The sequence below is a fragment of the Lepidochelys kempii genome, chromosome 3 (assembly GCF_965140265.1).
Source record: "Lepidochelys kempii isolate rLepKem1 chromosome 3, rLepKem1.hap2, whole genome shotgun sequence".
In the NCBI taxonomy this organism is placed as follows: domain Eukaryota; kingdom Metazoa; phylum Chordata; order Testudines; family Cheloniidae; genus Lepidochelys; species Lepidochelys kempii.
This window is the reverse complement of record NC_133258.1, coordinates 163,127,167-163,148,850: the sequence shown is the minus strand read 5'-3', so window position 1 is coordinate 163,148,850 and position 21,684 is coordinate 163,127,167. Positions and strand designations below refer to the sequence as shown.

At 43.3% G+C, this 21,684-nt stretch overlaps 1 protein-coding gene across 16 annotated transcripts in view; it reads right to left on the bottom strand.

Annotated features, from left to right (window-relative positions):
• GPATCH2 (G-patch domain containing 2) overlaps nt 1-21,684 on the bottom strand; it is a 182,898-nt gene that overhangs the window by 50,079 nt on the left and 111,135 nt on the right. For 12 of the 16 annotated variants that reach the window (XM_073338880.1, XM_073338878.1, XM_073338877.1 and 9 more), the window contains one exon: nt 5,996-6,060. The exons of 3 other annotated variants lie outside the window; for them this stretch is intronic. In XM_073338880.1, coding sequence (XP_073194981.1) covers nt 5,996-6,060 — 65 coding nt within the window. Of the gene's footprint in view, nt 1-4,205; nt 4,264-5,995; nt 6,061-21,684 lie in introns of all 16 variants that reach the window. One more of the 16 variants, XM_073338888.1, reaches the window with a different exon arrangement.

Below are 21,684 nucleotides of genomic sequence, written 5' to 3'. Positions count from 1 at the left end.
AAATATCTGTAGTCTCTGGGAGAACACCTCCTTGTTGTGTCCAGGAAGAGAAGCACTTCCATTTAGCTAGGTAACATTTTCTAGTAGAGTCCTTTCTACTATTAGAGAGAATGTCTCATACAACTGTGGAGCATGAATGTTCTAAGGATGATGCCCATCCAAATATCAAGCCCTGAGAAGCGGAGTGGATGTGGATCAGGGTGCCTGCTCTTGCCGTTCCACTGAGTCAGGAGCTTGGGGAACACTAGGAGGATGATTGGTGGTCATGATGAAATGCATAGGAAGTTAGGGAACCAGAACTGTCTGGGCCAGAAGGGGGCAGTCAGGATGAACCTCACTTTGTCCTGCCAGATTTTGCACAGTACTCATGTTGCACAGAACTCATACTGCAGGAGCAGTAGTGGAGGGAAGGCACCGTTGAACTGGTCCAACCAAGTAAGAAGCAGAGTATCATCCTGAGTGGGGTGACCTAGATCTCCTCTGGAGCAATATGTGGTGCATTTCCTGTTTGCTTGAGAAGCAAAAACGATCCCTTGTTGGGGTTCTTATAGATTAAAAATATTGCGTACTACCGAGGGAGGGAGCTCCCACTCTTGTTCAACTATTTAATGGCCTTCTGAGGGAATCTGTAAGCCCATTTTGCTTCATTGGAAGGTAGGTTGATTTGATTGCTGATACATCAATTCCAGAGACTGACTGCTTCTGCGCAGAGGAAGGGGAATCTTGCTCCTTCCCTACTTGTTGATGTCAAAGACCGTCATAATGTTATCTGACATTATAAGGACATGGTGAGCACAGAAGAAAGGACTTGCATGCCTTCTGTACTGCTTGCAACTCCAGGATATTGATGTGCATCCTGGCCTCTCAAGAACATCCAGGTTCCTTGTGCTGTGTGGCTGTTCATGGGGGCTCCCCAACCTAAGAGGGATGCGTCCATAATAATGGTCCTCTTCAGAGAGGAAGGGAGAAAAGGGACACTCATGCATACCTGAAGAGAATTTGTCCACAACAGCAGGAAAGACAGTACCTTGGCTGGAATTGTCACCATGAGGTTCATGGAATGATGGCTTGAGGAGTATACCGACTGCAGCCAAGTCTGAAGGCAACAAAGATGGAGTCGTGCTAACGTGGTAACGTAGGTGCAAGAGGCCATGTAAGCCAGGTGAGAGAGAAACATGTTTTGAGCGATAATTGAGGCTTGCTTGTGATGTGAACTATGATTTTGTTCATGGTCTGGAACCTGTCCCCGGACAGATATGCTCTTGCGTGGATAGAATTTAAGGATGCCTTGCTGAAATCCAGAGATTGAGTGGGTGAGAGAACAAATTTTTCCATGTTTATACTGACTACCAGTGAAGAGAGAAGATGCAGCATAATAGAAGTTGATGCATAAGCTTCTTGGCAGGACTTGGCAACAAGATGACAATTGTCGAGTTTGGGGAAGACATTGAGAGCATGACATCTGACGTGGACGGCTACTATCAAGAATATCTTGGTGAAGACTCTGGGGGCAGTCATTGTTCTGAAGGGGAATACTCTGTGCTAAAAATGGTCAGAGCCTACTATGAATCTGAGAAAGTGTCTGTACATGAAAGTAAGCATTCTTCATATCTAGAGCCATGAACCACATGCCCTTTTCTAAAGATGGAATTATCTCTGCCAACATGACTATGTGAAATCTGAGTTTGTCAGTGAAGCGGTTGAGATGGCAGAGGTTGAGGACTGGTCTCCAACAACCCTTGTGTTTGGGTGCCAGAAAGTAGGTCAAGTAAAACCTTCTCCCTTGGTATTGCAGAGATCCATGTTCTATCGTTCCTTGCTGCAGTGAAGAGTTCACCTCTTTTTTGAGAATACTTTCGTGAAAGTTGTCCTTAAAGATAGGGATGCAAATTCTATCATATAGCCAGAGTGAATGATGTTCAGTATCCATTTGCCCATTATCATCACACTCTAAGTATACAAAAAGAATGCTAGACAACCCCTAAATGGTGTATGGGTGTCAGGAGGCCTTGGACTCAGTGTTTCATGGCACTTGAGCTCCAATCAAAAACAATGTTGAGCTGGGGCCTGAGATTGAGTTGCCAATCCTCTTGCAGAAGGCGTAGAGAAGTGGGACTTTTGAAGCCTCAGTTTGTTATGTGATGGTTCATAGGGCCTCTGATAGAAAAACTGCTGAGCCATATGTCTAGATTTGGCTGAAACTTCCTCTTAGGGACAGGCATGTATATCTCCAGTGAGTAGAGGGTAGCCCTGCAATCCTTCAGGGTATGGAGGAACTCCTCCGTCTTCTGGTTGAAGAGGTGTGATTCATCCATGGGGAGGTCCTTGATGGTATAATGGATCTCCCTAATGGGCCCTGTGCATGATGAAGGGAGAAACCATAGGTCTAGAAGAAATATAAGCAGCATCGACTGAAGATTGGAAGGTGGTCCTGGCTATCAGTTTGCCTTCATCTACCAGAGCTTGAAAACTAGCTCTGTTCTATTGGGGAAGGCAGTCTGTAAACTCCGCAAACATGGCGTAGTTCAGGAAATCCTATTTAGCCAGTCGTGCCTGGTTATTGGGTATCCTGAACTGAAGGCTAGATGATGAGAAGACCTTTCTTCCCAGAAGATCCAGGCATTTGTCTTTGTCTGCAGGAGTAGACTGGGGATGTTGCTGTCTAGCCTTTTAGAAACAGCACGGACCACCAGTGAATTGGGGACAGGGCGAGAAAGCAAAAATTCTGCAACCTTGGCCGGCACATAATAATGCTTCTCTGCCCCTTTGGAGGTAGAATCACAGGTAGGAGGATTGTGCCAAACTGTCCTAGCTGGATCCAGTATGGCTTCATTAACAGGGAAAACGATTCTGTTGGGTCTAGAAGCATGCAAGATGTCTAGGAGTTTGTGCTGTGAGTCTTGGATTGACTCAAGAGGAATCTGAAGCTTTCTAGCAACTCTGCAGAGGTCCTGGAACTGCTTAAAGTCATTCCGCGTTGGGGGGGGGGGAAGTGGGGAGGGGAGAAGGGGCAGAAGAGGGAGGAAGGGACATAGAATTCACTTCTTTGTCTGGGAATGATGATGGCAATCTTGCTGGCAGATCTGAGCATCCCCTTGGAGGGGAGGTAAGGGTAACTCTCTGGCAAATTGGATCAACTCTGCAGAGGGGTACTGGTCCCAAGGTCCCTGATATGGCCAGTAGGAGGGGTGGATAGGTGGTCATGGTGCCCCCCCATTGCTTGAGGTACCATTGGCTCCTAGTTAGATGAGGCAGAGGTTGGTCCCAAACCTGTGTCGGTCTTTTGGGCGGTGAAGGATACGTAGGTTAAAGGAAGAATGGTTTATCAGATGGCTAAATCTCCTGATGAGGAGAAGGCTGATTCTGGTTCCAGTAGCAGTACCATCAGTTCTGTTGGAGGGGAGATGTATTCTGTGTATAGGACGGGTGATAAGCTCCTTCCAGAAGTCAATTACCTTGGAGGTGATATTATCTCCCTCGAAACAGAGGGAACTGATGGAGGAGGGGATTCCGGATCTGGGAAAGCAAAAATGTCCTGTGACGCATCAACAGATTCAGATCTTCTGGTGTGAGAGGGGTTCCGCTTGTCCAGGTGGTCAGAACCTATGAGGAGGGTGGTATTTGAAGTTGACAGTTATCGAACTTCATCGGTCCTGACAAATCCCAGGGTTTAGTAGGAGCCCGGGATGACGGTACTGCCAGAAAACAGTCTGGTACAGATGGAGCCCAATGCTTATGGGCATTCTTTTCATGAGACTTAGTCTCTTTCTTGTCTCTGAGACAAGATAATTAGATAATTCAACCAGATAATTCTTATTTTGTAGAAAGAAGCCGAAACTGCAGAAACTTAAGGTTCTGACCCAGACCACGTGGTGGTGAGAAGAAACTGGAGAGACACCTTATTATCCCCTCAGTTGGAGGCACAAGGTGAGCCAGGGTGCATGTGAGGACCAATGGACACTACTTTCAAACTCTCCGGCTCTGGGCACATGGTGAGCATGCATAAGCCCATAGTAGAATACAAATAGGGACCATCATTCAAAGAAGAAGGTGGGGTATTTACATCACACTAACAGTCACATAATTTTGACTGGGAAATTAATTCCAATGATGCCTTTTAAAAATAAAATTAACGTAAGGTAGATTATAATAAGACATTCCTATTCATTTTCAGGTTAATCACTAATAACTATGTAAAGACATGCCTTTTATGGTTGTATTCTTTTTGGTGAGCTTTTTGGTAAACCTAGTTTTTTGGATTCCCTGTTTGAAAAAAGAAGAAAATAATGTCTTATTATTGAAAACTATTCAAAAGACATCAGAAAAGCATTGCTACTAACAATATCATATGAATACAACCACTGGTCTAATGATATATTGGACTATCTAATGGTACCCAGTGATGTCAGTGTAACAGGTTTGGTCACAGAGATCCCCTTGGGACTGTCACCTGATGTGCCATGATTACCTCTGAGCCCGTTTTCCCTGCCAGCCTGGGACTCCAGAACCCTGCCTTGTTGAGCCAGACACGCTAGCCTGCTGCAACACAGACCCAGGGTCCGGTCCACTTCCCCAAAGCTGCAGACTTAACTGAAAACAGCTCAGCAGGTTACTTGCTTCCAGCGCCTAGCTCCCAATGTGATCCAAGCCCCAAATAAATCCGTTTTACTCTGTATAAAGCTTATACAGGGTAAACTCACAAACTGTCCGCCCTCTATAACATTGACAGAGAGAGATGCACAGCTGTTTACTCCCCCAGGTATTAATCCCTTACTCTGGGTTCATTAATAAACAAAAGTGATTTTATTAAGCATAAAAAGTAGGATTTAAGTGGTTTCAAGTAATAACAGACAGAACAAAGTAAGTAACAAAGCAAAATAAAACAAAACACGAAAGTCTAAGCCTAATGCATTAAGAAACTGATTACAGGTAATATCTCACCCTCAGAGAAGTTCCACTAAGCTTCTTTCACAGACTAGACTCCCTCCTAGTCTGGGCCCAATCCTTTTCCCTGGTACAGTCCTTGTTAGTTCCAGCAGACATCTCAGGTGGAAATAGGGGTTCTCTCATGACTGGCTGCCCCTTTGTCCTACTCCACCCCCTTTTATAGCTTTGGCACAAGACGGGAATCTTTCGTCTCTCTGGGTCCCCACCCCTCCTTCTAAATGGAAAAGTACCAGATTTAAGATGGATTTCATTATCAGGTGACATGGTCACATGTCCTGTGAGACCCCAGCCTCCATTCTTCCTGGGCTGGCCCGCACGTACACAGGAAGATTTGCAAGTAAACAGAGCTATTTACAGTTCACTGATTCTGAAGCACCCTTAATAGCTTCCATTTAATACGTTTACATCACTAATACAAGTTTATATCTTATTCTCCTAACTTCAGACATAGAAATAATACATGCAAACAAATAGGACGAACACACTCAGTAGATAATAAGATTTGTAATGATACCTCACAAGAGACCTTCTGCAGAAAGCATATGGAGTGCAACATCACAGTCAGAATGTACTCAAATAATCAATTCAGGCTTTTGGTTCTTGGAACTTATATGTGAACCAGTTTTCTCACAGGATATCAAATTTAAAAGTGTTAGATATTGTATTTTCCTTATGAAATGTAGTTTGACATTTCTGAACTTCCTTGTTATTCTTCTCTGAAGAAAACTATTTCAAATGTCTTTACACAATCTTTTATATTTATTACTTAGCATATCTGTGAACACTTATAACATGGCAACCTTTTAAATATAATTTAAGTATCTGCATAAAAACTTAATAAAAACACATTCACAGCACTCCACATTTTAATTAAAAACCCACAGTAAGCTAAAAGGGTTGTAATATCCTTTGGATATGTCCTATAACTGGGCCAGGGCCCTCTTTTATTCAGTGTTTGTACAGTGTCACAATATGGCTTTGGGCCTCAAATGCTACTGTAATACAAATAATAATAAAAACAGTGACAACCCCCACCACTGGTACTCACTCATTGTGATGAGAATCTTGGGACAAGTGAACAATTTTCTTGTTGCCTGGTCCTGGAGTGGTAATCTAAGAGGGGAAAAAAAGGAAAAAAATAAAATAAAAATGCTACAAGTTCTTGGGCTGTATTACATGTACATTGTATTTTTCCATTGGAAGAATATATACTACCTACTGAGGTAGAAACAGACACTAAATACAGTAAATACAATTAGTGATACTTTCAATTGATAACTCAAATACTGAAGTATTTTCATAAGTATCTCAATGATTTAGGAGCCTAATCCCAATTTTCAAAGGTAATTGAGAAGTTTAGCAGCCTTGTGGTCAGATTTTCAAATGTGTCTACAGGTCTAATGATGCAAATAGGTGCCCGGTAGGATGTTAATGGAAATTAGGTGCCTAATCTGCTTAGGTGCTTTTGAAAATTTCAAAAGATGCCTATCTGCATCTTTAGGCACCTAAATGCCTTGACAATGGGATGTAGGTGCTTTTGAAAATCCCACCCAGAACGTATTGGGTCTTTAAGATTGTAGAAATACACAAAGTTGTGACTTAGGCTGGGATTTTAAAATGGCTTTTACTCCCTTAGACTACTTTGAAAACCCAGGTCTTAGTCTCCAACACAGAGCAAATGCTAATGAAAATAAAAGTTAAATAAAATTTACATATAAAATGGTATATCACTACACTGATGTCATATTCAGTTGTCCCTTCTTTAATCTCAACTGCAATCAAAAAGAAATATGAGGATTTTTAAGACTAGTTATATATTTACCTTATATACTTCCCTCATGCGGCACAAATAGGCTTTGAAAAGGGTGTGTATATGGAAAATATGGCTTAGTGGTGTTATGCAATACTACAGCCGAGCAGCCTCCTGCTCTTCTGCAGCACAATTTGCTTGTTATAGCTGCTGTGCATACATACAGGAGGTGAAGTTAGGGGGCGTTAGGAACCACCTGCTGAAGTTGCACACATGCAGAAAGTGAGTGCTGAAGTTACTCTTGTTTGGGGCAACAAGTCCTCTTACAATTACATACTTTAAAGTCTCCAGCGGATAAAGTCTTACAATCACTAGATGACCAAAGTCAGGACAACAAAAATCAGCTACACTGCCAGTTCTGAAAGCAGACCTGGAAACCACACAAATAAACAGCTGATAAGCACATAGTGTTCGGAACCACTGGGGTTTGGGTGTTTTTTTTACCTATGGATCCTCTGTTTATTCACATTTGACATGTCATCACTCATCAGGAGGATGATACTTGCATTTTCAAAGACAACAAAACACTGAATATTTTATAAAAGCAAGTTTCCTCTACTCTTACACATTTTTATGCAGAAGGAGAACCAAGGCATCTTAAGGTTCAAGTCTGGAAAACGTTCATATAATACCACAGATGCCTTTAGAAAGCTCCACGGGTTCAAAATATTTGTCCACTTCCACAGAAATTTCCTATCTGTAAACTGGGGAATTTCATTATAATGGGAAGAATCTCTCAAACTAATAGAACTTGAAAAGGGCACCTATTTTACTGGTCAGTGATTATTCAAATGCAACTACATCTAAAACCTTGACAGCAGGAGCCGTAGCAACATTATAACTTGCTACCTGAAAGAAAGCTTGTCTGCAAACCAGCATATACAATGGGCAGTTCCAGACACCAATATTTGATATTAATTTAGTCAGTTTTAATGGAGTGAAAGCAGTCTTGCTTATTCATTTTGTAACAACGAAATTGCAATCAACGCTTTCAAACAAACTTCCCCTCTAATATTACATTTTATCTTGTAATTTGAGCAAGACACATTATTTGACAAATATGGACTTTGAAACACTAATGAACTAAAACATTTTAAATGTATATGTAATCAGGAAGTTATAACATTAGTAACTGAACTGTTACTTGAACACCATCGGTAAACATGTGGCTCAGTTCTAGAGAGTTACATCCTGCATTAATCTCAAAATGAGGTTTTCATGCTATTCCAGTGGGTATTCCTGGAATATAGTAATCCATTTTCTACACTGTGGGTATAAGAAAAGCCGACTGTGCCTATGTCATGCTTTGTTAGAGGTTCATGATCACATTATCTCATGGTGGACCTGACACTTTTATTCAGTTTACAGTATGTTCTGTGTACAGGCAACTTATTTCCTTTGCCAGGGTTGCTGACAACCTTTTCCACACTATATTAATCTTGTTTACTGACTTTATCTTCGTACAAATATCAGAAAACTGAAGTTTTTATCTCAGGGAGAAAATAAACAACATGTTGACAGAAGCAGAAGCTATTTTCTGGACTAAAATTGGTTGTTTACCTGCAGCCATACTTATGGAAAAATGTTTAAGTCTCCAACTCGCTTGAAATACATAATCCAAAATTTAATAAACGTGGACATTTCAAGAAAATCCACCTGATAAGATATTGTTTTATACCTGACAGTTTAACATAAAGAAATAAGATTTGTAACTAATTTATACTGAATATAAAAGTGCTCTCAATCTAGTTACAATTCATCAGAAAGTATATTGCTCAGGTTTCTCCCAATATCAAAGGTGACGTCTGTTACTAAATAACCACAGAGGATTTATGAAATTAAATGTACAATACACACACACATATGGGTATGTATGCTATACTGATTATTATAATATATAATAATTATATATTAAATTTAGATTTGCAACACTGCCCTCCTTTGTGAGAAACAACACACTGACAGAGGGCAACAGTCTAAGGCTGATGTTAGCAATATCACATATGGATGTCTTCTGAATCTTCCAATAAAGAAGCCAATTGCCTTCTGTGTCTTGCTCTAGGAAGGAGTCAGTTGGAAGGACACTATGAGCAAGATGAATGCTTGGTCAACTGGTTAGCTCCTGTGTCGATCAGAAGACATTGTGGGTCTTGTCTACAGCTGTTTCTATGTACTGAATTCCCAATGCTCAGAAGGAAATACAAGAAGATAGTAAAATTAATAGTGACCATCTCCAGTGGCAATAGTAGTAAGCATAAATATAGCTTTCAAACATTGACACACAGTCTTAGTAGTATAAATGTTTCAGGGACATAAGTTTGGAATGACCATCTAACTCCTGTACGAGTTAAGAGCATACTGAAGAAATGACAACTAAATTTTATAACAAACAAATATTATGTATGCAATTTTTGCCACACACTTTACAGAAAAGTCTATTTTTAGAAATCTACCATAGTTATAAAAAATAACCCGTTTCAAATGGGTTATGGCATTTGGTCATTGTCTTGATGGTCCAGGAGATAAAGGAACTTAAACATGTCATTAGCCCAGGACTGAATGTTGATCGTACTGGAATTTTAGATAACCATAATTGTGATGAAAGAGGAAAACATTTCTAATTATTTCCGCGCCCCCCCCCCCCAGTTAAGAATGGCAGCTTTCTGAAAGCTGATTAAATGTATGAATGTCAGGTGTAGTTCTACATAGTACAAATAACCAGAAGCGATGAATTAGACGGCAGAGTACAACTCAGGATGTCAAAAGTGCAAAATAAATGCAAAGAAAAACCGCACAGAGCACAGGTAATGAATGACATGAGTGTAACAGTGGACTACAGCTCTTTGCACTCTACAACTCATCTTTGCATTCGCTTGGTCCTAGTGCTTGCCAATCCATCTACACATAGCCTATGGGGTTCTGTAATTTATACCAGCTGCTAATAGCTCCAAGGGGCTGAAATCACATCTGAAGATCAGTAAGGTCTAGGGGTATCCTGGCCACTCTTCCTTTCTTCCTCTTCTGCTACAGCAACAGGGAGAGGCATGATGTAACCCTGGTGCATGCAGATGCATCAGACAGATCCAAACCTACAGGTAAATTCTATGTATGAAATAACCCTCCAGCCTGATAGATATTAAATCTTCCCAGTACTCCTGCAGAAATCTTTCCATAAACTGAGATAACTTGTCTGAGTAGAGTCAGATTTAGCCAGAAGCAGCCTGGTGGTAGGCAATGAGTATCTACAGATTGGCAGAGGAGTAGACTTCTCTGCTGAAGAAATCCAGTCTCAGGGTCCTTTTCCATTGGGGTTGCTGCAGGAGGACCTTGCTGCTTGGCATTTTCCTGAACAGCTGCTACAACAAGTGACCCTGGTACCAGATGCAAATAAAAGTGCTTGAAGCCCTTGGGAGGAACTTGGTACTGTCGAGCTGCCATCTTGGAAGTTGCAGGTATTAATACTAGAGTCTTCCACAAGTCCTTTACAGGCTCTAACAATCACCTGTTAATAGACATGGGGAGTGTATCAGTCATGGAAGGGTGCAGAATGTCTAGCATCTTGTGCATGCCTTTTATTGCAGTACTTCCAGCGAGGGGTCTGTACGTTTCAGCATATCTTGGAGCATCGTCAAGACATCTGTCAGACAAGGTGTAAAGGGATTGACTTTCTCACTGAGGATATGATGAAATTGTCTCTGGGATCAATTGTTTCTCTACTTGTCTGTCGATACTCCTCATTATTAGGGGAAGGAGGATCTAACTCTAGAATGGAAGGGGGAAGAGGATGTTGTCTTGCAGGCACATGGCTGCATATCCCAGTGCTCCAAGTAGGGCCATGACCGATAAGCAGATGGATACTGGACTGGTGGACACACAGGAGGGTACAGGAGGCCTATTCCCTGTGAGACTCATGCCTTCTGTTCAAAAAGTGGTCTCTGGAGTCCCTCACATGGAGGCAAAGGGAGATAAGCAGGAAATGAGTTTTATGATGTCCTGATGGAAAAGATAAAAAGGAACATGTCTCCTCCAGTTGTGGGGCCACTCTTTCTAGTGTGGCAGGGAACTCCTGCATCCCTTCTACCTAGGCAGGGAAAGCAGGTGTCTCAACTGCTGTAGAATACAACTTACTGATATGAAAATATTTTTGGACCTCAAAGATGATTTTGTGTTATTGTAGAAAGAACAGAACCTATTTTAGTGACAGGAAGTCTATCTTATTTTTCAGATAATACTGGGGAAATATTTGAAAGCTACATTCTTATTTTAAAATTATATTGTTTATAAACGTTCCATATCATGCAGTTAACTATCTCCTAAATAATTATTTTTTCATCTTGTCAAAGACCAGATACAACAAAAGGTAATTTTTGCTAGAGAAACGCATTTCAAGACATTTTTTTTTAATAACCATTGATTTGAATTGCTTACTTCAGCCATCATGTTAGTATAGTGCATATGCTATAAAACATTAGGAAAGTTTTACTGAACCTTAGCTACTCAGAGATACTGGCCAATTTTCTAAAGGGAAGAACTTGGCCTATTTTCCTCCTTACAAGCCACCTGGCATAAATCTATATTACAGATTAACTGGTACGTAAAAGTTCATTTTAATAAGTAAAGCAAATCCAGCTCCAGAAGTACCAAAAAAGCCCTTCAAATACATAAATGTATAGTAGTTTTCGTATGCCAATACATCAAACATTTGAATCGAAACAACATTTGTTAAAAAGAAAAGAATAAAACAAAAAAAAACAAAAAAAAAACCCTGTTTTCAGGCTTAAGACAAAGTTACAGCCCAAAACAAAAATGTTATGATTTAAGTTATAAGCCTCAGAAATAAGGATTTATAATGGAAACTGACACAAACTCAATGGTAGCACCAAAATGGTGCTTCCTTCACTCACAAAGTCTGTAATTGCCAATTTATAGGAAATTCAGCCAAATGACATCAAGAAAAGAAATAAAACATCTATTCTTTGAAGTTTATTACCCTTGTTAAAAGCAATTTCTTATTATTTTTATCACCCATTTATTATCACCAATTTTATTCACATCTTTACTAGAAGGGTAGGAGAACAGCTGCCTTTGCATCTGACTTCACTGCTTTTTCATGATTAACTAGCACGGGTAGCATATTATAGAAAGATGTATCTAAGTATGTTTCCCACCTGCACATCTTCTACTTCCTTCTCCTGAGATCCAAAAAACTTCATGACCAGACTGTCATGATTAGAGTTATATTATTATATTATAATAAATTAAGAGCTGAAATAAAAAAAAATGTTCAAGAGATAAACATGAACTTTCATTGGTAGCTGTCAAGAACTCTCAACCAATATTACATCCACAGTATTTGTTTAAATAGTTACCATGCTTACACAGTTCCCCCATCTCCCTGGTTTGATTTCTCTATTACATTCTTATTCACCCTCCAAATGCTCTCTTGCTCCAGTGCCCACAATGACAAACACTTCAGGTGGCAGACTGCCATTCCAGAGAAGGGCCTCTCTATTGTATAACCCACTGTTCTAGCTCAGTGATGCTCGGTCAATCAAACCCCACTCCCTCAAGGCTTTATGTCTCCATAGTGCAACTGCTCTGCCAGGGACTCCTTGCCAGTTTGTCAAGACCCAGAAGTTAGCTGCTATTCTTTTTATGATTCTTAATCTGACAGTTTTACTTGGAAGTGAACAGCAATTTTAAAATGTGGCAGGCACTATCTGACTGCCCCCTAGTGAGTTCAGACATTGTGCCAGTAAAATGTACATAAGTGATAAGGGAAGGAAATCAGCTCAAGAGAAACGCGTCAAAAACCATGGACACAAATCTTAGCCCAAACAAACAAAGAAACAAACAACATCCCAGTAGATGGTTTACTGTTCTGTTTGCATTAAAAACAAAAACTAAAAAAATTCTCAACCTCACCACTCTGGATAAAATGGTACACATTATAGCAACTATTTTCCCCCCTTTGGTGTGAAAAACTAAAACCAAACAAAAATCTTCTAGTGACTTAACAGATGGTACAAATTTTTTTTAAGTTTCATTTCAGACAACTTATCAAAATATCCCCTTTATACATGATTCTCATTTGAAAGATTAACAAAATTTAACTACTTTAGTATCTGAGACTAAAGAAAAGCAACCTGTAGTAATCATCTAAATGTTACACAAAAGAACAGCTAAAGTATTTTAAATTTCAGTTCTAAAAGTAAAGAAAAAGCAGGCATTTTTTTGTAAATTCATTTTACTACATTTTGTCTTCACTGAATTTAAGATCTACGCAAATAGGAAAAGTATATTATGAAACTAAAACAAACAGATTTTTTATAGAAAGCCATGGGTTTGAGTATTCTTTGAGCAGCACTGGACACAGTTATGGAGAACACGATGAAACATGTTTTACTCTTGATTTTTGCTCAGGACTCATTTTGGTGTCAGAGTTTTCAACGTAGAGAACAAAGGGAGGAAATGAACTAATTTAGTCACAGAGAAAACCAGAGTTACAGAAAGGAATGAGCATGTGAAAAAGTTGAATGAAGAAAGAAATTCTTTTGTATTATTGAACAGGTGAGACAGAATAAACTATGTGCATGCATTGTAAACAGCAAACCCAGGATCATATCCTGGCTTTAGATACATGAACAATTGAGCATCTAAAACAAGAATGTGGTCCAGTGAATATGCTAATAAATGACTAAACTGCATCTCAGATAATATAAATCGAATTTTACCAGAACTACAAATTAAGTAACAAATTTAATTTAACTACTTTGCCACCCAATTAAAAAAAACAATAAAATGCACCAAAAAACATATTTACAACTACATTTCAGCTTTAAGCAAAATGGGTTTACCAATGAAGACAAAATTCCTAACAAGAATGAAGGGAGTTCTGTGGTTTGTTTTATTGACATCCCATCCTCACCAATAAATAGGACATGGTGAGGATGTGTGTGTTTGAGGCACTATTGTATGCCATCACTGAACAAGAGGCAGCTTTGAGCACATTGCAATGGGAAGAAATTGATTGTAGTGAAGTTAATCAAAATCATTGCCTTGAAAATGGAAACCAGAGAAACCAGGGTTTCCATTCAAGCCATTTTCTGTTAAAGAGATACATTGGCAACAAATTCTCAGGACAGCATAAAAATCATGCTAGCGCACAGAATTACCCTTCCAGTATGGGTTGCCTCTCCTACTTAGGAACTAATTCACATAACTTTGTGCTAGAAAAAAGATAGCCCTTATTGCTGTCATGCACAAGAAAAATACTTTAATAAAAATGAATTAAACAAATTAAAAGAGATTCCTTAAGGTTTAAAAAGTGAATTGTCAATTGCTGATGTTCATACTATACATACAGAAACAATCCTTGTTAGCAATTTTTGCTGTTCACTTAGAAATCAATATATTTTTAGGTTGAAGTCCTGGTCCCAGTGAAGTCACTGGGAGTTTGGCTATTGACTTCAGTAGAGCTTGGAAAACAACTAGTGCATTAGAATGAGGACGTTTTTCACTTGACAAATTCACATTAAGTTACCTACATGCTAATACAAAGAGAAGAAGGATGGTACAGTGGTTAGGACATCAGCCTGAGACTCAGGTAGCAGGGATTCATTCCCAGCTCTGCCACAGATGTCCTGTTGACCTTGAGTAAATCACATAGATTACATCTACACTGAAACATAGAGCATGCTTCTCAGCACTGGTAGACAGACATGCATTAGCTTTGTTTCAGCTAGAGCACTAAAAAAACAAACCGGTTACCTACCTTTCGCAACTGTTGTTCTTCGAGATGTGCTGCTCATGTCCATTCCATTCTAGGCGTATGCACGCCCACGTGCACAGTTGTTGGAGACTTTTGCTTTAGCAGTATCCGTAGGGCAGGCTGTGGCACCCTCTGGAGTGCCGTGCTCTGAGGCAGTATATCAGGTGCCGCCGGCCCTATGTCCTCTTGGTTCCTTCTTGTCAGCAATTCCAACAGAGGGGGAGGAGGGCGGGTAATGGAATGGATATGAGCAACACATCTCAAAGAACAACAGTTATGAAAGGTAGGTAACCGTTTTTCTTCTTTGATCGCATGCTCATGTCAATTCCACTCTAGGTGACATACAAGCAGTACCCATGGAGATGGGTTCGGAGTTCACTACTTGGCGGCTTGCAGTACCGCTCTACCGAAGCCAGCATCATCCCGGGCCTGCTGGGTAAACACATAGTGGGATATAAAAGTGTGGACAGATGACCAGGTGGCCACTCTATAGATGTCCTGAATAAGAACTTGGGCCAAAAAGGCTGCTGAAGAGGCCTGCACCTTGGTAGAGCGGGTAGTAACAATCGCTGTAGACAGCACCTTTGCTTGATCATAGCAGAAGCAAATGAAGGTCGTGATCCAGGAGGAAATTCTCTGAACGGAAACAGAGTGACCTTTCATCCTGTCGGCTATAGCGACGAATAACTACATCGCCTTACGAATGGCTTGGTCCTGTCATTGTAGAAGGCCAGAGCCTTCCTGACGTCCAGGGCATGTAGACTGTGAGCCTCCTCCGACTTATGTGGCTTCGGCAAGAAGACCGGTAAGTAAATGTCCTGGCTCAAATGAAACTGAGGGACTACCTTGGGAAGGAAGGCCAGACGCAGCTGGACCTTGTCCTTGTAGAAGAGACTGTGTAAGGCGGCTTCGAGGTGAGTGCCCAAATCTCAGATACCCCGTGGGCCACCATTACCATGGCGTTCCAGGAGAAGAGAAAGGGGGAGCAGGAAGCCAGCGGCTCAAAGGGAGGATCTGTGAGCTGCGACAGCAACAGATTTAAGTCCCATGGAGGGACGGGGTCCCTGACATGCGCGTTGAGGCACTCTAGGCCCTTAAGGAATCTGGCTGTGATACTGAGTAAAAACCAACCTGCCCTCGAACGGCAGGTGGAAGGCTGAGATGACCGCCAGATGGACCTTGATCAATGAGAGAGACAAGTCCTGGAGCTTGAGGTGAAGGAGGTAGTCCAGAATACACTGCAGCGAAGCCTGCTTGGGATGAACACCTTTGTCTGCAATCCAGCAGGTGACTAGTTTCCACTTGGCCAGGTAGGTCGCCCTGGTGGAGGGCTTCTTACAGCCCAACAGGACTCATTGGACCTCAGACAAGCACTGCTGTTCTTGCACATTTAGCCATGAAGCAGCCAAGCCGTCAGGTGAAGCACCGCCAGGTTTGAGTGCAGAATATTGCCGTGGTTCTGGGAAGTAGGTCTGCCTTGAGTGGCATCCGGAACGGGGTCACCACTAAGAGGTCCAGCAGGCTGCTGAACCAGAGATGTTGCAGCCATGCTGACACTATGAGGATGATCTTCGCCCTGTCCTGCTTGATTTTCATGGGGATCCTGGGCAGCAATGACACCGTGGCCACGTTGTCCGTTAGGACCTGAACCGCCCTGCCTTGTATGTGAGTTCGAAAGGCTTGGTGGGTTAGGCAAACTGCCTTGAGTTCGCTGACGTTGATGTGCAGGGACAAATCGAGACTGGACCACCAGCCTTGAGTACTGAGATCGGCCAGGTGGCTCCCCAACCAAGGTCTGAAGCGTCGGAGATGAGCATCACCAACGAGACCGGGGCCGCGAATGAGACTCCCTGCAGCACCAAAACGAGATCTTGCCACTAGGTAAGGGACGACATCACACTGTCCGGAATCCTGAGCACCCAGTCGATACTATGCCCGTTGGGTACACAAACCTATGTCAGCTATGCCTGTAGGGGCCCGAGGCAGAATCATGTGTGCAGTCTCAGGCACATGTGGGTGGTGGTGAGCGGGTGGGCATGCAGAGATGAGATGAGGTCCACCATGGCTTGGAACTGAGTAACGGGGAAGAACGCTCTGGCCCGAGTGGAGTTGAGTACCGCGCCCCAATGAACTCTCTATGCATTGCACTGGAGTGAGAGTTGACTTTTTGTCGTTTATTATTAGGTCCAGGTCACGGCAGGTAGAACCGACCAGAGCGAGATGCCTCCGCATCTGAGCCGAGGACCCTTATCAACCAGTTGTTGAGGTACGGGTAGATTTGGACCCCCACACGTCGCAGGTAAGCATCCACTGGCGCTTTTCGCTTGGTTAATACTCTTGGACCCAACGGGAGAGCAAAGGGAATCGCTGTGCACTGGAAATGGTCCTGGCCCAAGGTGAAACTGAGGAAGCACCGGTGCCCCAGGAATATGGAAATATGGACGTACGTGGACTTTAAATAGAGGGCGGCATACCAGTCTCCTGGATCCAGGGACGGGATGATGGAGGCCAGGGAGACCCTACAAAGCTTCAACTTTTTTCAGAGATTTGTTGAGGCAATGCAGGTTTAGAATAGGTCTAAGGTCCTCTTTTGCCTTCGGAATGAGGAAGTAGTGGGAGTAAAATCCTCTTCCTTCCATGCCTTGCGGAACCTCTTCCACTTCCTCTAGGCACAGGAGGTTTTCGACCTCCTGCACGAGGAGTTGCTCGTGAGAAGGGTCCCTGAAGAAGGATGGGGAAGGGGCATGGAAGGGTTGGTTGATTACAAATTGCAGGATATAGCCTGACGAGACAGTGTCAAGCACCCAGCAGTCCAAGGTTATATGGGACCAGGCCGACCGGAAAGGGCGGAGGTGGTTGAGAAAGACGGGGAATGGATCCGATGTAGTGACTGGGGCATAGTCCTCTGGCACACCCTCAAAATGACTGCTTTTGGCTGCCCTGGTCCCTGGAAGGACAGGCTGGGCGGTGGACAAGACAACGATTGGTGGTGTCGCTTAATATCCCCATCTTTGTCCTTCTTTTTGTAGGGACCGGATCGAGGGGTACCCCAAGACCTTGATGATTGCGGAGGCGGCGGAACGGCTTTCTGGGCTGCTGAGGAGTATGTATATCCAAGGAGTGGAGGGTGGCCCGGGAGTCTTTAAGGCTGTGGAGCCTAGCATCAGTTAGCTCCGAGAAGAGTTCCCTTGAAAGGTAGGAGGATGGATTGCATCTCCTGGGATAGCCCGTAGGTCTGTAACCAGGAGCTACGCCTCGTGGCTATTGCAGAGGCGACCACCCTGGACACAGAGTCTGTGGCATCTCAGGCCATCGGGAGGACATCCCTGACTACTGCCTTGCCTTCGTCTATCAGAGTGGCGAACCCCTGCTCTCTTTGAATTTGCCGACAGAGTCCCACAGGTTAAAATTGTATCTCCCAAGTAGGACCTGATGGTTAGACCCCCTAAACTGGAGGCTTGCTGTTGAATAAATTTTTCTGCCAGCTAAGTCCAGCCTCTTGGCTTCTTTGTTTCTGGGGGTGCCACTTGCCTGTCCTTTTTGTTGACAGCAAACACAACCAGGGACCCTGGAGGAGGGTGTGTGTATAGATATTCTAACCTCTTTACAGGGACATAGTACTTCTTTACCGCCTTCTTGGATGTGGAATGGAAGATGGGATCTGCCAGACAACTTGGAGATTTTTAGGACCCCTGGGTAAATGGGCAATGCGACCTGGGCTGGGGCAGAGGAGGGAATATAGACTGAGGAGGGAATGACATTGAAGAGGTCCATCGGGCTCCTCAGCTAGCTCCTAGACAGCTAAGTTCAGGTGACGGCCCCGCCACTGCTTCGTCCGGGGACAACGAAGATGACTGCACTGCCAGAGGTTGGTGGGCATCCCCTTGCTGCACTGGGGACTACTCTGCAGCCGCCGGGGCCTTTGTAGAGTCACCACACTGGATTTGGCCTTTGCTCCAAAACCAGTCCTGGCTGCGCCGGGGTTAGCTTGTCCAGTGTAGCCTTGGAGGAGCATAACATAACGGGCACCCCCACAGGTTCCAGTACTGCCACTGGCCGGGCCATTTACCTTGACACCAAGCCAGTGCCGCAGGCACCTTGGCTGGTTCCCAGCTGGGAGACTACTTGCCTGGTACAGGAGATGGGCTTAATTGTCCATCTGACCTGGACCATTGCCCTTTTGGTGAACACGGCGGTGCCGTGGAAGCCTGAGTCTGTTGACTGACTCTTGTCAGTGACTGGTACCAGGGAAGGTGAGGGCTGATGCATGCCCGAAGAACTGTACCGGGGCCCTGGCAACCGGTTCCCCAGTAACCGGTGCTGTGACCAGAAACGGACTCGTGTAGGAGGGGACCAACGCCTGGGAGATCTGCAAGGCGATGGCAACCAGCACCGGGGCAATCTCTGATGGGAGGACTGTCGGTACCAAGAGTAGGGGGATCAATCTTGTGACTTGTGTCTTGTAAGCGGAGACCACAGCATCAGAGATCTGGGCCTCTTGGCAGGAGTTGCGATACAGGGTCCTTGGCCATGGCGAAGGTGAAAGACGCCTGCGGTCTGGGGGGTGTTCCACTTTCTTTCGGGGTGGTCCCATCACCGGCTTAGTAGTCTGAGCTGGTGTCTTTGGCAGGATCCACCATGCGCCCAGGCATTTGAGCTGCTGGTTGGCCTAACTGTTCTTTGACCTCTGGGCCTGCCTTGGGCGCACAGAGCCCTGCGATGGGCCAGGACCCTCTACCGCTCCCCAGAGTTGGGTCCCTGGCTGGGCTAGGGAGTCCGACAACAGCCCCAAGAGCCTCCGTTCTGGGCAAGAGGCCTAACTCAGGTCCTTTGCCTGAAGTTCCCTTACATGGTGCCTGCGGACCAGACAACTTAGACCACTTCTTCGGTATCGGCAAGGGAGAACAGTGCTGGGTAGAAACCAGAGCTGGAGGTGCACTGTGTGCTGATGCCTAAGTACCGGGCATGGAGCCCTCGCACTCCAATGCTGGGCACAGAGCAGTCTCCATAAGGAGGGCCCTTAATCAAATGTCCTGCTCTTTTTGAGTTTGGGGGCGAAAAATCTTTGCAGATCCAGCACTTGTCTTTTCTATGGAATTCCCCCAGGCACTTCAGACAACTTTTGCGAGGGTCAGCGATTGGCATCAGCCAGCTGCACATAGAACACAGGTCAAAGCCTGGGGAGTGGGGCGTGCCCCACTCCAGGACAAAGTCCCAGCCAGGACTCTACTACCAAAACACTTAACAGCTAAGAAATCACTGACCAAATAACAAAGGAGAACGATCAGAACAGTGAAGAAACGATAATGCTCTTGCTAAGCAAGACCAGGCACTCCAATCAACCATCATGGGTGGTAAGAAGGACCTGGCATAGGGCCGGCGGTGCCTGATATACCACCGCATGAGGTATGGATACCAGCCCTATGGATACCACTAAGGCAAAGGTCTCCAACAACTGTGCACGTGCGCGCGCACACACCTAGAATGGAATCAACATGAGCAAGCACTCAGAGAAGAATGGCAGTGTACTGGGGGTAGCACACCTGCATACAATCCTACCCAGACTCCCTGGATGTGTACTCAGGTAGCCAGGCCAACCCATAACCTGAGCTACCCCAGCTACACTGCTATTTTTAATGCCCTAGCTCAAGCAAAGCTAATGCCTTTCTGTCTACCAATAATGGAGCCGCAGCACAGACATATACAATCTCTAAGGGCCAGCCTAGACCAAATGGTGCCCCAGGCAAGGATCGTCTTCAGCGGCTCCTCTCCTCCATTTGTTAAACTTTTGAATACCTTATTTTTTATTGCATTTGTATTGGAAACCGACAGTATTAAAATTAAATTAAAAGGGAGAGCAAGTCAAGCATTACATGTTAGGCATGGCAAAAGTAGTAACAGTATTTCTTTTATATTGTTGCGTAGATAGGGGTCCGATAGATATCGCTGGCATCTCATTAAATAGGTCTTTTATCAGTCGCTACATACACACGTCTTAAAACACAAGTACACTTTCACAATTACACAATAAAACAAGGTTCACAAAAAAGGGCTCTCATTTCACTTCAGTTCATTCTTATATCTCACTGACTGACTGGCAATGCCACGCTCCTTTTATACCCGCGAAGGCACGGCTGACAACATTCTTGGAGGACTGAGAAAAATGTAGTTCTCTGAAATTCTGGAAGGTTCCATGAGATTCTATAAAGGTCCAGAACATTCTAGGAGGTTAGTGAAAAACGAATCCACCTATAAAATACCTGAAAACATTTTATTTCAAACATTCTATTTTCCCTTTTGTCGGGAACAACAAAAACAGCACCCTGAGCTCAGCACCCCCCTAAGTGGTCTCCTGGGTTGCCTGCCCCTAAATTTGGCCCTACACGCTCTCTCTCTGCCTTAGTTCCCGCTCTGTTAAAAAAAATGGAACAGACTTCCCTACCTCACAGGAGTATTACAAGGACAAATACATTGAAGATCCCAAGGCATCCAGGTACCACACTGGTGGGATGGCATTTAAGTACATTAGATAGATACATTTAAAAAAACCCTTTTTGGCCCAAGTGAAATGTACATTTTAAAAAGTGGCAGTTTTTAATTTCTATATGATTTCTCATAGGAAAGAAAAAATAATAATTGTATTCAGGGTCCAATCCTGCAAACATTCAAGACATGAATAGCTCTACTCATGTGAGCAGAATTACTCATGAGCAGAATTAGGTGTAGCATTATGATTATTTATTCTAGTGAAAGCTTACCAAAATGGGATTAAAATTTTTTTTTTTTTTTTTCAGTTCAGGGTCCAGCTTTAGTAGCAAGCTGTGAGTGGCCTCTACTGGCTGACCGAAGGCTACATAAGTCATTAAGCTCTTCTTACGTATTATGACTGCAGTATCATTAGGTATCCGAGGAAATATTAATGTAAAGAATATAGTCTACAATGCAATATAAAACAGCACATACAGTGACTAAGTTTAAAAGACAGAAATTACTGAAGCTGTGAAAGCAAAATATCTGTACAATACTGAAAATAATAATTAATAGAAGTGTTCCCATAAAGAAACTATTTTTGTTTGAAAATCTCAAAATATATACTGTAAATAAATATAGTAGTCTATTTTCCTGTCGCTGAGCAGGGAATTTAATAGGGTAAATT